Source organism: Phascolarctos cinereus, unplaced genomic scaffold (assembly GCF_003287225.1).
Source record: "Phascolarctos cinereus isolate Bilbo 61053 unplaced genomic scaffold, phaCin_HiC Scaffold_726;HRSCAF=1367, whole genome shotgun sequence".
Taxonomy (NCBI): Eukaryota; Metazoa; Chordata; class Mammalia; order Diprotodontia; family Phascolarctidae; genus Phascolarctos; species Phascolarctos cinereus.
Window position 1 is genome coordinate 393,460,830 of NW_027556098.1, and position 16,946 is coordinate 393,477,775.

Sequence of the window (16,946 nt, forward strand, 5' to 3'; positions counted from 1 at the left end):
AATCATCAAATCAGTACTACCATTTCTTCTGGAAAGGACAGGAAAATGGATTGTCCCGTCTCCCCACTCACTGTTCCTGTGACAACCCCCTCGCCCCCAGATTAAACCTCCCTTCCCTGGTCACCCCTCTTGCTATATGTCTCTGGAAATTTTGAATTTCCCTTCAGAGCTTGGTTCAAGCATCACCTTCCTGCCCCCATCCATTGAATGTGGTCTTCCCTCTTCCAAGTCACCTTGTATTTATTTTGTACATAACAGCTCCTTTTTTGTTTGTTTCATTTCTAATACTCTTCACCTTAAAAGTATTGTTCATTTGGTCCAGATCTATGATTTCACCAGTATCAGAACTAGCAATATTGAAACTCCCTCTGATCCTACATGTATTGGAGGCAGATCTTAAATCCAAATCCTCCTGAATGCAAAGTGAGACCTGCTGTCTCTCATTAGAAAATTCTTTTTTTCGGTCTAGACCTTCTATTTCATTGGCATTTCCTCCCTGTGAGTAAACTCCCTCCCACAAAGCAGATCAGCATCTGCTTTGTGACTTACAGACTGAGACAGCTGTCTGGGGACACTGAGGCAGGCTGAGGGGCTTCCCCAGGGTCATCCGTGCAATGTGAGTCAGAAGTGGTACTTGAGCCTGGGGCTTAACTTTGAGGCTCTATCCACTATGTTGTACTACCCCTCCTGCTCCATTAGAAGTATACAGATGTTAAAATAAGCCATGTAGCTATTTCTTTTCCTTGACTGAAGAAAGAGTGTTAGATTTGGAGTCAAGAGTGCTGAATTGAAATCCTGTTTGACCTTTGGCAAGTCACTTAATGACTTTGGGCCTCAGTTTCCTCTTCTGTAAGATGAAAGGGTTGGACTTGATGTCTTCTTGGACATCTTCCAACTTTATGATCCTCTGACCTGTAAATGGCCTCACTCTTTCAGGCATTCTGTGGAACTCAATCACTACAAGAACTTCGTTTTCCCACTTGGATTAACCTCTTTTCTCATCTGTGGGGCAATTCCTTCCATTGGTGCAAATCATCATCCCTTTCCACCAGACTACAAAGAATTGCTTTTCATCCCCAACTGAGGCATAATCACAGGATATCAGAGAACAGCTAGTCTAACAGGCGCCCAAAACAGATTGTTCTCTACAATTCCTCAAATAAATGATCACCCAACCTTTGCTTGAAGACCCTCCCATTACTTCCTACCCTCATTCAAGTTTGAGATAGTTTTAATGGTTAAGAAGCTTTTGTTATGTAAGAAGTTAATTCAATTAAATCACATTCAACAACCTTCAGTGTATAAGGGTCATGGTACCATGTTGAGCAAGGCCATGATTGGCCTTTTGAAAGCAATACAGTACCTGCTAAGAGGGCGTGGATGTTCAGTCCTCTGTCCTGATCCACAGGACTGCATACGTCCATCATGTAGGCATGGCTCGGGTTGTCTGCTGAGTCAGCACTGAAATCCATGAGGACCACTCCACACACTGTGAGAATGATGCCCCATTTATGATTACTGACAGTGTCTGCCAGAGCTAGGCCAATGTCTCTCCCATTCAGTAAAAGTGAAAGTCCCAGGAGTGCACCTAGAACACAAGAAGGAAAAAAAGATTTACATCTCAGCCCAGGAGAGTGTCTGAAGGTGAAAACACAAAAGTCAAACCAGCTGCTCCCTGAGTAAGGCAGGTGGGGATTCCCCGAACAGCTGCTTTCGTCACCAGGTTAGGCTTTTCTGAAATCAGAGGGTTGATCCTTGGAGATCCCTGGGGAGTCAAGGAGGGGGAATTAAAATAGCAAAAGCACAAACCTATAGCCAGCACCAGGATGAAAGGCCGTCTCCTTCCAAACTTTGAAGTGCACCTATCGCTCCAAGCACCCAACAAAGGCTGCAGTAGGAAGCCTGCAACAGAAAGATGGCCGTGGTTATCACTTGTGTTCACATCTGGCGTCCAAAAGAGCCGGTGAGAAGGAGAGATAGAGAGAAAGATAGAGAGGGACAGAGACAGTGACACAGAGACAGACAGAGACACACACATACACACACACACACACACACACACACACAGAAAGAGAGACAGGGACAGAGAGAGAAATACAGAGGGGGATAGGAACAGACATTGAGACAGAGACACAGAAAAAGACAGAGACACAAAGAGAGACAGAAACAGAGACAGACAGACAGACAGACAGAGACAGACACAGACAGAAAGACAGAGAGGGACAGAGTTTTAGAACCTGCCCTAAAATATTTTATTTTAGAAAAATTCATACATAAATAAGTAAACTAAACACAAAGTAACTGTAAGAAGAAATAATGCTAACAGTAGGAGGTAGGATAGGGGTGGGATAGAATTAGGAAAGGCCTTGATGTAAGAGGTCATACTTGAGTTGTGTTTTAAAGAACCGTGTGGCTTCTAGGCAGCTGGGTGGTACAGGGAGTAGAACACTGGATCTTGTGCCAAGAAGACCTGAGTTCAAATCCTGCCTCAGATCATTCCTAGCTATGTGACCCTAGGCAAGCCAATTAACCTGCCTCAGTTTCCCCAGCTGAAAATGAGGATGATAAAAATAATACCTATCTGCCAGGATTGTTGTAAGAAAAATATAATATTTGTAAAGTGCTTTGAAAACCTTAATGCTAGTTATTTTGGTTATTATTTTGAGGGGTTGGGTGAAAGGAACACCTGAAATGTCAGTCAGTAGAGAAACCATGAGCTCTGGAATAAAGATGATTCTCTCAGAATTCCTTTAAAGTTTCTACTTAGCCTCCTCTCCTAAGTAGCTGTGACAGCTCAGAGGATTCCTAGGAATCACTTCCTTTTGGGTCACCCACTCCCAGAGAACTTTCAGCCCTATTGCTTTGTCTTCCCAAAGCGGTCCAGGATGCCTATTAGCTGTAAAGCCTCCTAGATTAGTGATCCTTCTGGGGTCTAAAATAAGGAATTTAAAATAGAAAACAAGGCATAACCCCCACTTGGCCCACCTTTAGAACCAAACAAAATGAACATAAGCAAGTTTAAGATAGCATGGCATAGTAGACAGAGGGCTAGATCCAGAGTCAGGAAGACCGGAGGTCAAATCCTGCCTCTGACATAGATGGTCCAGGTGGCACTGGTCACTTAGCCTCCCGGTGTCCCAGACAACTCCTTAAGATTGTGTGTTAAAAACAACTTTGAAAGACAAGGTGTTTGGCTAATTCAATGACCAATCAATAGTTCTTCCAATGTAGCACACTACCCACCTCTGTCTGCAGAGGGATTGACTCAAGATGCAAAATGGCACATGTATTTTTGGACTAACAATATAGCAGGTGAGACCGGGGCAGAATAGAATCAAGAAAGGCCTCGGTGGAGGAGCTCACAATCTATGTTGTGTTCTGAAGAGCCCAATATATTGAATTGGACAGCCGCTATGGGGATTTGTTTTCCTTGACTGCATATTTGCTAAAAAAAAAAAATCAATTTGGGCAAAAGATTGGAGGGGAAAAGTGATTGGGCTGTAAAAAAAGAAAAGAAAAAGAAAGAAAAGAGGGTCACTGAAACATTCTTTAATGCCTCCCCCCACCCAAAGCACAAAAAGAGAACAGAAGGAGATAGAACATAGACTAGCAGGACAGCTTTGAAAGTGACATGTTGAATTCATTATTGATTATGTAATACTATATTGAATTTATTATATAAATGATAGACATATATAATCATATAAAGTATATAATATATGATTGTATTAATTATATAACAAAATCAGAAATTATATAATTATATCATAATATCTAATGTATTATTATATTGCGATGTGTCTAATTTATTATGATATAATTATATATAATATATACCTTCAATGATTACATATTATACTGCAATAATATGATAATATAATTATATGCAATACAATAATTTATTGTAGAAATTATATATTGGATTTGTTATATAAAAGGAATAGCAAGCTGTACCTAATAAGAGATTTATCGTTTTATGTACAAACTTCTTTTCCTATTCTACTTTATATGCGGAAATGTTCATTTTATTGGGTATTTGTTAAGTTCAGAATTTAAAAATACTTTTTTTAAAAAGACTGTTACACAGCAGCTGTGTGGTCTTGTCTGGACAAAACAAAACTTAATTCAGGACAATGCAAATTAAAAGCTGAAAGAACCTTAAAATACAGAGCTGCAGGAGACCATCTTGACCAGCCACCTCATTTGAAAGAAGAGAAGCTTAGGGCAGCTAGGTGGCGCAGTGGATAGAGCTCTGGCCTTAGAGTCAGGAAGACCTGAGTTCAGATCTGACCTCAGACACATGACACTTACTAGCTGTGTGACCCTAGGCAAGTCATTTAACCCCAATTGCCTCACTAAAAAGAAAAAAAAAAGAAGAGAAGCTTAAGCCCAGAGTGCTATAGGTAGTAAATAGCAGAATCAGGATTTGAACACAGAACCTGTGATTTCAAAGCTAATGCTCTTTACACTGTCTTTTACTGCCTTTTCTTGCTGCTTTCCTTTTTCTCAGGACCCAGATTTGTCTTCTTCTACCTATGAGACCTTGGGCAAGTCATTTGGTCTCTGGGGACCTCAGCTGTCTCATCTGTCAAATGAGGCAGTAAGACTGGTTGATGTATCATATCTTTTTCAGCCCTAAATCTAATGATTCTACATCTTCAGCAGAACCCCAGGTCTTGACATCAGAGCTCGAAGGAATCTTAGACAGACCTTTTCTATGCTGATGATTCTCAGACTTATTTATCTAGCCCTAAACTCTCCTGACCTCCAGTCTTGCATCTCCGGCTATCTATCTGGTCATCTTGGACGTCCAATGAACACCTCAAACTCAGCATGTTCTAACTACAACTTGCTCGCTCCCCCCCAATCCCTGCCCTCCTCCAAACTTCTCTAGAAGACCACCATATTCCCAGTCACCCCATCTTGCATCAAGGGTCATCCTTGATTCCTCACTCTCTGACTCCTCCCCCTACCGCACCAGGATAGAATCTGCGGCCAAGTCTAAATAAGCATTTCTATTGTTGTTCAGTTATTTTTCAGCTGTGTCTGACTCTTCGAGGCTCCATTTGGGGTTTTCTTGGCAGACATACTGGAGTGGTTTGCCATTTTCTTCTCCAGATCATTTTACAGATGAGGAAACTGAGGCAAATAAGGTGAAGTGACTTGCCCAGGGTCACACAATTACTATGTGTCTGAGGGCAGATTTGAATTCAGGAACATGAGTCTCCCTGACTCCAGGCTCGGTGTTCTATGCACCATGGCGCCACCTAGCTGCCCCCTAAACATTTCTACCTTCATAACATCTCTTGTCTACGCTCCCTTCTGTCCTCTGGCACTGTCATCCCCTGGTGTAGGACTGCTGACTGCTTTCCTGCCTCAAGTATCTCCCCACTCTAGTTCATCCTTCATGCAGCCATCAAAGTCATCTAAGGCACAAGTCTGAATTACCTCCAGGATCAAACAGAAAACCCTCTGTTTGCTTCTGTTTGGTTCCCTCCTGCCTTCCCAGTCTCCTCACTCCCCCTCCACACAGTCTGTGATGCAGCAACACTAGCCTCCTGGCTGTGCCTCTCACAGACACTCCATCATCTCCAGGAACTGGCCATTTCCAGTGACTATTCCCTATGTCTGGATGGCTTCCTCTCATCCCTGCCTCCTGGCTTCCCTCCAGCCCCAGCTGAAATCTCACACTCTACAAGAAGATTCTCTCAATCCCCTTTCTTGCTAGTGACTTCCCTTTGTGATTATCTCCAATTTATCTGTCTATAACTGTTTTGTAAAAAGTTGTTTTCATATTTTCTGTCTCATTAGATTGGAAGTTTCTTGAGGGCAGGAACTGCAAATTCCCCCTTGCCCTTCACACCTGCTTGAAGCCAAAGGGGCAGGGACTGTTTTTGCCTTTCTTTGTATCCCTAACACTTAGCACAGTGCCTTAATAAATCCTTGTTGACTTGATTTGGTCTTATCCCATCATTTTATTTAAGGGGAAGGAAACTGAGATTAAGACAAAGATGACAAAGCTAGAATCAGAATGCAGTTGGAAGAGACCTCAAAGGTCACGGAAAGCATATTAGATAAAATACTGGACTTCTCAGGAAGACCTGGGTTCAAATCTCATCTCTGATACTTATTTAGCTTTGTGATTCTAGACAAGTCGCTTCAAATCTCTGAGCCTAGGTGGTGCCATAGTGGATAGAGCACCCCACCTGGCGTCAAGAAGACTTCATGAGTTCAAATCTGGCCTCAGACACTTCCTAGCTGTATGACCCTGGGCAAGATACTTAACCCTGTGTGCCTCAGTTTCCTCATCTGTAAAAATGAGCTGGAGAAGGAAATGGCAAACCACTCCAGTATCTTTGCCAAGAAAACCCCAAATGGGGTCACAAAGAGTTGGACACAACTGAAATGACTGAATAACAATCACCGCAAAATGGAGACAATGATGCATGTAGTATCTAGTCAAAGGGTTAAGAGGCTATGAGATGACATGTATGGTAAATGTATATATGTAATACAGGTGATAAGGCTAGCTAGGTCATGAGGTGGATAGAACACTGGGCTTGGAATCAGGAAGATTCAGCTTCATGAGTTCAAATCTGGCTCCAGACACTTACTGGCTGTGTGACCCTGGGCAAGTCACTTAACCCTGTGTGCCTCAGTTTCCTCATCTCTAAAAATGAGCTGGAGAAGGAAATGGCAAACCACTCTAGTATCTTTACCAAGAAAACCCCAAAACGAGGTCATGAAGAGTTGGTTACAACTGAACAACAAAATACAGATGACATAGCATATATAAACTGCATGGCATATATTAAATCATCATATAAATGTCAGCTATTGTAATTATCTTCACCATTGTGACCTTGGGTAATAATAATAACTAGAATTTATATGGCACTTTAAGGTTTGCAAAGTGATTTGGGAATATAATCTCATTTCATCTTCACAATAACCTGGGAGGTAGATGTTATTTTTATCTTCATTTTACAGATGAGGAAACTGAGGCTGAGAGAGTGACTTGTCCAGGGTCATAGTTAGTAAATGTCTGCAGCACAATTTGAACTCAGGTCTTCCTGACTGTAAGTCTAGCATTCTATCCATTGCGCCACCTACCTGCCTGGGTCAAGTCAAGGTGGCTTGAACAGATGACCTCTGAGGTGTCTTCCCCCTCCATCTTTGATGCTGTGACTACCAGGGTAACCTGAGCTGGGCGTCATCAATGTAGAGTTTATTGTTGTTTGGTCCTTTTCAGTTAGGTCTGACTCATCGTGACCCAGTATACAGTTTTCTTGGCAAAGATACTGAGGTGGTTTGCCATTTCCTTCTCCAGCTCATTTCACAGATGAGGAAACCAAGGCCCAAATAGGGGAAGGGACTTGCTCAAGGTCCCAAAGGGAGTAAGAAGCAGAAATGGGATTTGAACCCGAGTCCCTACATCCAGGGCTGGTACTTTTCCCACCATGTCATCAATAATCACATAGCTCCCTCTACCATGAATACAGACTCATTTATCTGTGTGTGCACATATACACACACACATACATACATACATATATGTATACATATATGTATGTATGTATATATAAATGCGATGTAATTATAAAAGTAGCTTGCTAGGGGGCCCAGTGGGTAGATCACTGGACTTGGAGTCAAGAAGACCCGAGTTCAAATCCTGTCTCAGACATTTACTGTGTGGCCCTGGGCAAATCACTTAATTTCTCTCAGCCTTGGCTGACTGTTTTGTAAAACAGGGATCATAATAGTACCAAAGAGGGTGACACCATCCTCCTAGTCCATCCTCGCAGTCCCTCAGGCTCACAACCAAGGGGTCATCTTGGATTCCTCTCTGTCTCTGTCTCTCTGTCTCTCTATCTCTCTCATACACACACACACACACACACACACACACACATCCAAGTTGCTGCCAAGGTCTGCCAATTCACCTTAGCAGAATCTCAAATACATCTCCTTCTCTCCTCTGACCTTGCCATTCTCCCGGTCCAGGCTCTCATCACCTCACACTTGGACTATTGCAATAGCCTGATGATGGCTCTGCCTGCCCCAGGTCTGTTCCCATTCTAATCCATCCTCCATTCAGCTCCTTAAGGGATTTTCCTGAAGCTCAGGTCACTACTCAATAAACTCCAGCAACTTCCTATAGCCTCCAGAAGAAAATACAAAATACTTTGGCATTAGAAGCCCTTCACAACCTGGGCCCCTCCTACCTTTCCAGTCTTCCTATACTTTCCTCCCCAACACGCACTCTCTGATTCAGGCTTCCTGTCTACTCCATGAATAAGACACTCTACCTCCTGGCTCCAGTATTTTCTCTGCCTGTCCCCCATGCCCAGAATACTCTCCCTTCCCCATTCTGACTACTGACTTCCCTGGCATCCTTCAAGTACCAACAATAATTCCATCTTTTACTGGAAGCCTTCCTCAACCTTCCTGAATTCTAGGACCTTCCTTCTGTTAATTATTTCCTATTTATTCTGTATATAACTTGCTTTGCATGTATTTATTTGCATGTCTCCCCCCCCATTAGACTGTAAGCTCCTTGAAGGCAGGGACTACCTTTTGCTTCTTTTTGTATCCCCAGTGCTTAGCACAGTGCCTGGCACATAGTAGACACTTGATGATTATTGATTGATTAATTAATATACACAAAGCTTTGCAAACTTTAAAATGCTGTATAAATATGCTAGCTATTGCCTTTATTGTGTAAGACCTGAAAATACCAGAAGAATATTGGAAATTAATGGTTACCTAGAATTGGACTGATGAACCAGACCATGCTGTAGAGCTCATCAGGGAGCCCCATCTGGAGCAGTACAGGGGTCACATATGCTGTCTCCATGGCGTAGCTGAACTCAATTCCAAAGAGGATGCAGCCATTGAACAGCAGCTCCCGGAAGGACCTCTGAGGGTGCAGGTCTCCAAAGTCAATCAGGTCTATAGGACAGGGTGTGTTTGGAGGTGGGGGTGGAGAGGGCCGGATATGCTTCCTCCTCTTAGGGTGTCTCTTAAAGTTGTTGGCCCGATGACTGATGTGCCGAGTCACAGTTCCTGTGTAACCAGAGACCTGTGACCTCCAAAATTCTTGAGAAGTCAACGTAGGGAAGAGAACCTCACTTGGAGGAGGGGTCCCAGTCGTAGGAGGGATCATCCTAGGAAAGGAAAGTCAGTGGATGTTCCTGTGGGAAAGAGAAGTCAGATGTGTGCACTGGCATCCATCTACCTATCCATCCATTCATCCATTCCTCCCTGCCTCCATCCATCCATCCATTCATCCATTCCTCCCTGCCTCCATCCATCCATCCATCCATCTATTCTTCCCTGCCTCCATCCATTCATCCATTCCTCCCTGCTTCCATCCATCCATCCATCCATTTATTCTTCCCTGCCTCCATCCATCTATCCATCCATCCATCTATTCTTCCCTGCCTCCATCCATCCATCTATCCATCTGTCCATCCATTCCTCCCTGCCTCCATCCATCCATCCATCCATCCATCTATTCTTCCTGCCTCCATCCATCCATCCATCCATCCATCTATTCTTCCCTGCCTCCATCCATCCATCCAACTATCCAACCACCCATCCATCCATCCATTCCTCCCTGCCTCCATCCATCCATCCATCTATTTATTCTTCCCTGCCTCCATCCATCCATCTATCCAAACATTCATCCATTCTTCCCTGCCTCCATCCATCCATCCATCCATCCATCTATTCTTCCCTGCCTTCATCCATCCATCCATCTATCCATCCGTCCATCCATTCCTCCCTGCCTCCATCCATTCATCCTTCTATTCATCCATTCAGCCATTCCTCCCTGCCTCCATCCATCTATCCATTTCCCATTGCCTCCATCCATCCATAAATTTATCCATTAGTCAATCAATCCACAAGTATTTATTAAATGCCTTATAAGTGTCAGACACTGTGCTAGGTGTGGAAGACACAAAGACAAAAGTGAAACCTTCCATGCCCTCCAGGAGTTCACATTCTATTGGGGCAAGCAACAGGTACATCCACTCTGACTCCCTGTCCCTTGGCCCCAGCATCCGCATCTACAAAATGGGCAGGGGGTGGGGGTGGGGGTGGAACTAGATAGCCTCAGAGGTCCCTTCCAGCTCTTGATTCTAAATATATGCAAAGTAAATCCAAGAACATTTTGGGGCGAGGAGAGGGGGAGCTCTGGCAGCCAAGGATCACTTTCTGAACACAGTATTCTGATCTTCCCTGTGGGCTGTCCCCTCATGCCTGGAATGTGTCTCCTCCTCACCTCTGCTTCCTACAAAAGGCCTTTCATAATCCTAGGGCCACCCCCAAAGCTGCATATTTATCTTGCATTCACTTCTCTGTGAATGTGGTGGCTCTTCCCTTGTTCCACTTTTGTAGGTGTATCTCCATGGACTAATCTAGGCCAGTGTCCTGCAGACACCTAATACTTGTTTGTGGATTAATTGATCAAGAAAATTCTCAAGTCAGCAGGAGCTTCTTATGTTTTCATCTTATTTAACTCGTCTGAATAATTTCCAATATTTCCCTGTAGTGTTCATTTATTCCTTTTAGGTTAAAAAAATCTGTTTGTTCACATTAGAGAGACAGGCAAAATCACAGGCCAGCTGGGAGGGGGAGTAAGACATCGAACCACCTGGGGGGTGAGTGGGAGGGAAGACCTCACAGGATGGCTTTCAGCAGGGCCTGGTTGTTGTTGGGGAGGGGGAATTCCTTCAGCTAAGGGTTACGCTGAATGGACCAAGGTCCCTTTCTACTCTGAGGTTCTGTACAACTCCAAGATGACCAAGGCAGGTTGAATCAAGCCCTTGTCATCCTTCTCCCATCAACACTGGCCATGAGCAAAAATGTCAAAAGAGAGCCTTCAGGGACCTTGTGTGGTCAGATTCAGAGAGCATCTATTTAGTGTCGGAAGGGAGAGGTAGACCCCAGAGGGGGCAAGGATCCTGGACCCAGAGCTGGAGGGGACCTCACAGGTCAGTTAGCCCAAACCCGTTATTTTACAGATGAGGAAACTGAGGCCCAGGGGATCCAAATGGTTTTTCCATAGCTAGTAAGGATCAGAGGCAGAACTGAAGCCAGGTCTGCCTAGATTCAAGGTGAGCCACTCAACCCACTACTCTGCAATCTAGTTCACCTTTCTCTGATAGAAATGAATTTTCTCTGTAGAAAATGAATACAGGAGACAACCCAGAGAAAGAAGTTTAAAAAGTTAGTTATGGTGTTGTATCTACCCAAGACTGGCAAGTTACAAGGGTCCATAAGATTATCTGGCTGACTGATTCCATTTCAATTCATCATTCATCATTTATTTCTCTCTTCTCCCCACTGCATGGACCCCACCTAGAGGTAGCCTGGCACAGGGGTTGTTCCATTATTGTGAGCCTGTTACTAATCAATCAGCACTTATTAAATGCCTACTAGGTGCTAGAGATTTATTTATTAAGTCACAGCTGGGTCATGATCTGGGCTGATGGAAAGAATTCTTATACTGAGTTCCCCAAGCTGACAAAATCCTTCATGAATCATTTATCTTATGATGAGAGCCATATTTAGTTAGTAATAAATTCAATCTTAAAATCACAAAAAGTTTCAACGTTTAATTACATGAGATCATAGCTGTAGGCACCAGTTTAGAGATTGTTGGCCCAGCCCCCTCATTTTATGGAAACAAAAACCTAGAGAAGGGCATGATTTGCCCAACCCAACATTCAACCTTAGGTCCTGTGATTCCAAGCTCATTGCTCACTTTGATATCTTAATTTCATATCTGAGACCACCATGACTCGGTGGTGCCTTTTAAGCATCTCCGTATTCCCAACCCAGAAACAGAAATTGAGAAATTCTGTAACAATATGGTGACATTGTAGAATAAAGTGGTACTGGTGGTGGTGAGAGGCAGGAGAGTGAGGAGGGTTAGAAAGGAGTTAGGAACAGGCATAGGAAGGGGTCCACAGCGTGGACTTACCCCCAGTGATACTTGAACAACATTTCCTGATGATTCTAGTAGGAAAAAAAATTGTGTGGGATAGTCCAAAATAACCTCTCTGATACTTTGGGCCTGTCTGAAATCCATAAGGCTTGTTAGCGGCAGGAGCTCTCTGCTATAGACACGTCCCTTCTCCTGCCTAATTTCTCCTTCCTCCTGCCCCTTCCTGGAATCTTCTATGCCTGGAAACTTCCGAACCCTACACCTGTATAATCACCGATCAATCCCCAGGGTCTCCCTGACTATGACATCACGACGCAAAACCAAGCAGACATGCCTGTGAGAGAGCCCATGCCTTCCTCTAAAACCCGAGGTCGTCACCTGTGCTCTAGAGCTGCTCAGGTGAGGAGGTGAAGGAGGCCCCAAACATCCTACCCATCCATCAGCTAAGGAGAGCCACGAGGTTGTTGGGAGCCAAGCCGGAGGGCGTGTCTTTTACAGAGTCATGACAAACTAAATCTGTGATCCCAGGGCCCTGACTTCCCATGGTGCCCTGAAGATGGGGAGATACAGAGTGGAAAGAGATATGAATGTGGAGTCCAAGAATTTTAAGCATTTCTCAATTTAAGCATTTATTGTCTAGACCAGGGGTGGGGAACCTGCAGCCTTGAGGCCACATGTGGCCCTCTAGATCCTCAAGTGTGGCCCTTTGACGGAATCCAAACTTCACAGAACAAAGTCAAAGATTTGTTTGTGAAGTTACAGTTAGTGTCAAGTGTCTGAGGCCAGATTTGAACTCGGATCCTCCTGACTCCAAGGCTGGAGCTCTATCCACTGTGCCAGCTAGCTGCCCGTCTTGTCTCTCTAATCAATATTTTAATTTCACTGGAAGAGTGAGCACTTCACAGGGCTTACAAAGGACTTCAGAAGTGTGAGCTACTCTTAATACTAAGACTTGGTCAAAAGATAAATAGCACAGTAAGAGCTCAGGAAAAGGGACAGGTCAAAGAAGAGAATATATACAAAGCACTTTGCAAACCGTAAAGTGCTACAAAATGCTGTCTGTTATTATCCTGGGTTCAAATCGTGAAAGGAAGTCCTGGGTTCAAATCCCACTCCAACCTAAGCTGTGTGTCTACAAGTCATTTAATCTACCTGAGCATCACCCTTCAAATTCTCTATCCTTTCACTTTAGAGAAAGCTGTCCAGCATCTAAGCAAAGACGGAAATTTCCTTGGTCATGGTTTTATGAAGGAGTTGGAAGGGTCCAGTTAAACCCCCTCATTTTATGTGTGAGTCAGCTGAGGCCAGCAGAGATGGAAGGCTCTGCTCTGGGTTACGTAAGGATTATAGGATGATGGGGCCATAGAGGCAGAGCTAAAAGGGATTTTAGAAATCACTTCATGGATGGGGAAACAGACTGGCTAACATCATAGAGCTATGAAGGGACAGAATGGGGCTTGAACCCAGTTTCTCTGATTCAAAGCCCAGCTGTTCTGTACTGGAAAAGCAATGACAGGTCAGTGATTTGTCCAGGCTCTCAGAGCTCGTGTGAGTCCCAAGCAGGACTTGAATCCAGCTCTTCCCGACTCCAAGGCTAGTTCTCTCTCTGTTATTCCCAGTGTTGCCTTTCTTTATGGGGAATAACACTTGTAAATTACTCCAAAGTCCATTAATCAGTCAGTCAACTAGCATCTATTAAGCACCTACTATGTGCCAGGCATTGTGCTAAGTGCTGAGGATACAATGGCAAAAAAACCCCCCAAAACCCGAAACCCAACTATCGCTGCTCTCGAGGAACTCCCAGCTTAACAGAGTGTCTCTTTTCATCTTTCTTTCAAAGCTATAAACTTTGAAGTAAGCTCCACTGTGACTGTATATCTTTATCACTAGAAACAAGTGACTAGAGGAGACAGGTTCAAATCCTGCCTCTGACATAAGCTGAGTGGCTTCAAGCAATAATAATAATAATTATTATTATTATAGATAGCATTTATATAGCACCTACCACATGCCAGGAACTGTGTTAAGGGCATAACAGATATTATCTCATTTGATCCTCACAACAACCTAGGGGATATAGGTATAATTATTATTTTCATTTTACAGTTGAGGAAACTGACACAAACTGAAGTTAAGTGACTTGCCCAGGGTCACACAGTTAATAAGTGTCAGATTTGAATTCAGATCAGGCCCAGTGCTCTATCCATTGTGCCGCCTAGCTGCCGTGATTATGCTAGACCTCGCAGAGCCTCAATTTCCTCATCTATAAAAATGCTGATAATAATGATAATATATATGTAGTAATTATGTCACTAGATTATTATGGGGATCCAATAAGATACCATAGTGAAAAACTTTCAAAGCCCTAAAGAGCTACATTAATATTGTATTAATAATATATAATTATTATATGATGTGATAATATTTTCATATTAATATCAGCTGCTGGAGTCCTGATCTCTAGGGGGCACAAAGCATCTTTTCTATAATTTGTACACAAATATTTCCCAAATCCTCATTCCAGACTTTTTCTGTCAAGGTTGAATCCTTTTTTTGTCCCATCCTTATCATCCATTATGGAAAGAAACATAGGAAACTAGGCTTTGAGGTAAATGAAACCTTAGAGAACATCTAATTTGTTGTTGAGCATTTTACAGATGAAGAAACTGAGGCCCATACATATGTGACTTGCTCAAAGCCATACGAGATGAGGCGCTGAGCTAGGATTTAAATCTGATCCTTCAACTCAAATCCATTAACTTCCACTAGAGAAAGTTACTTAGAAAAAAAGTATTGGAACCAGGGAAGACCCAGGGAGCTGTCTCACAGACCAGAAGTTTAGAGACCCTAGACCTACATTCTGATCTCAGCTCTATAAGTGATGGGTTTGGAGATCGTAGACAAGGCACTTACCCCCTTCCCTTTGCAAAATAAGGATGGGGCTAGACCTAAGGGAGGGGTGCTTGCTAAGCCATATGAAATCATAGATTTTGAGCTGGGAGGAATATCTAAGGTTATTTATTCCAGAGGTATGAGCATAGGGCCGGCAACACTCTCCTGGTGGGACCAGATTAAAATGCATTGGGAAATATTTTTTAAAATAAAAAAAATGCAATAGAACATAGATAATGTTCATATATGATTTTCAAAGTCAGTATGCCATGGATAGAGCACTGGCTCTGGAGTCAGAAGGATATGAGTTCAAATCCGGTGCCAGGCACTCACTAGCTGTGTGACCCAGGGCAAATCACAATTGGCGGGTTGCCTCCAAAATCCAAAACAAAACCGAAGTCAGTAAGCATTGGGGTGTTCATAGTTTAGTGAACCCATTTCTATTTGAGTTTGACATTACTATTGTCATCCAGCCATTTCATAAGGGGAAGGTAAGGAAATTGATGCTCAGCAAGGTTAGGAGACTTGCCCACAAAGTAAGTGAAAGAGCCAGAATTTAAACCCACTTCCTCTGACCCCAAACCTGTGGCTGCCGATTTAAGAGAACTGCACCCCCGCACGGGCCTTAATCCTTCAACTTAACTGTGTCTTCAGTTTATTTGCATCCTATGATATTTGTCATCCCCCCCTGCCACTATTTTCCATAGTGATCAGTTTCATTTTCAGATACCAGTGACTCTCTTGACCCATATGGGAGATTTATCTGGATCAGATTAATACTGCCAGTAAGGAATAAAAATGGGGCAGCTAGATAGCTCAGTGGATAAAGCACTGGGCCTGGAGTCAGGAATATCTGAGTTCAGATGTGGCCTCAGATACTCACCAGCTATGTGACCCTAGGCAAGTCACTTAACCTATTTAACTCAGTTTCCTCATTTGTAAAATGATCTGGAGAAGGAAACAGCAAACCCCTCCAGAATCTTTGCCAAGAAAAGCCCAAATGGGGTCATGAAGAGTCAGACATGACTGAAATGACTAAAGAAAACAACAAAGGAATAAAATTGCCCAATGTCTTTTCAGAAGCCACATCCAGTGGACTGGAGGCCTTTTGTAGGAGGGAGGCAGGGACAGCTAAGCACCCTACCCCCACTCTCCTTTCTCAGTAGGCAAAGCTCTTCAGTCCCTCAGCCCCACCCCACCCTAGCCTTCCTTGCCTTGGATTCCAACTGCTTCCTTGTCCCTCCTTCCCTCATATTCCCCAGCATTATCAAACCTACAGGGAAATATGGGGGCATAGAAGTTTCTAAGTACCCTGACATTAAGCTAGATAATTATTATTGTAATCACGTTAATATGTTTATAATAAAACAGTATTGTCATCTCTAACATTGCTATCTATCTTAATATAAATCATTATTATATCAATCACATATTATATTATTATGAATCATAATATAGTATATAATTATAACATTGTTATATCATGTCCATCATATTATTATAATCGTATTAACATGACTGTTGTGGTTCAGTCATGTCTGACTCTTCGTAAGCCCATGGACCATAGCATGCCAATACTTTTTATATGGTTTTCTTAGCAAAGATACTGGAGTAGTTTGCCATTTCTTTCTCCAGTGGATGAAGACAAGCAGGGTTAAGTGACTTGCCCAGGGTCACACAGCTAGTAAGTGTCTGAGGCTGGATTTGAACCCAGATCTTTCTGACTCCAGGCCCAGCACTCTATCCATTAGCTACCTAACATTAAGAATGTAATAATATTGACCCTATTTGTGGTTACTAATTAATCATAATAATATGAAATGGTATTACATAATAGAAGCAGTGTAGTATAAATAAGCAGGCCTTCCTCAGTCCACTTCTAACAATTACTGGCTGTGTGACCCTGGGCAAGTCCCTTAACCTTTAGGTGCCGCCATGCAAGTCTCCAAGAAAAAGAAAATTGAGGTGGCAGTCTGCTTTGGTGGATGGGGTTCCCACAGTGGGAGTTCCCCCACAAGGATGAAACTTACAGTAATAATACATCACATTGATGTAGTAGTTTAAAGTTTAAAAGTGCCTGCTAAGTGTTTTAGGGTAC

At 43.1% G+C, this 16,946-nt stretch overlaps 1 protein-coding gene across 9 annotated transcripts in view; it reads right to left on the reverse strand.

The window, feature by feature from the left end:
- The window catches only part of SLC45A1 (solute carrier family 45 member 1), a 56,481-nt gene that overhangs the window by 20,117 nt on the left and 19,418 nt on the right, over window positions 1-16,946 (reverse strand). For 7 of the 9 annotated variants that reach the window (XM_020974650.2, XM_078145704.1, XM_020974639.2 and 4 more), the window contains 3 exons: window positions 8,767-9,194; window positions 1,810-1,902; window positions 1,364-1,588 (listed from right to left, as the gene is read on the reverse strand). In XM_020974650.2, the coding sequence (XP_020830309.1) occupies window positions 1,364-1,588; window positions 1,810-1,902; window positions 8,767-9,166 (718 nt within the window). In that variant the 5' untranslated portion in view covers window positions 9,167-9,194. The remainder of the gene's footprint in view (window positions 1-1,363; window positions 1,589-1,809; window positions 1,903-8,766; window positions 9,195-16,946) is intronic. The other 2 variants (XM_020974622.2, XM_078145703.1) reach the window with 1 other exon arrangement.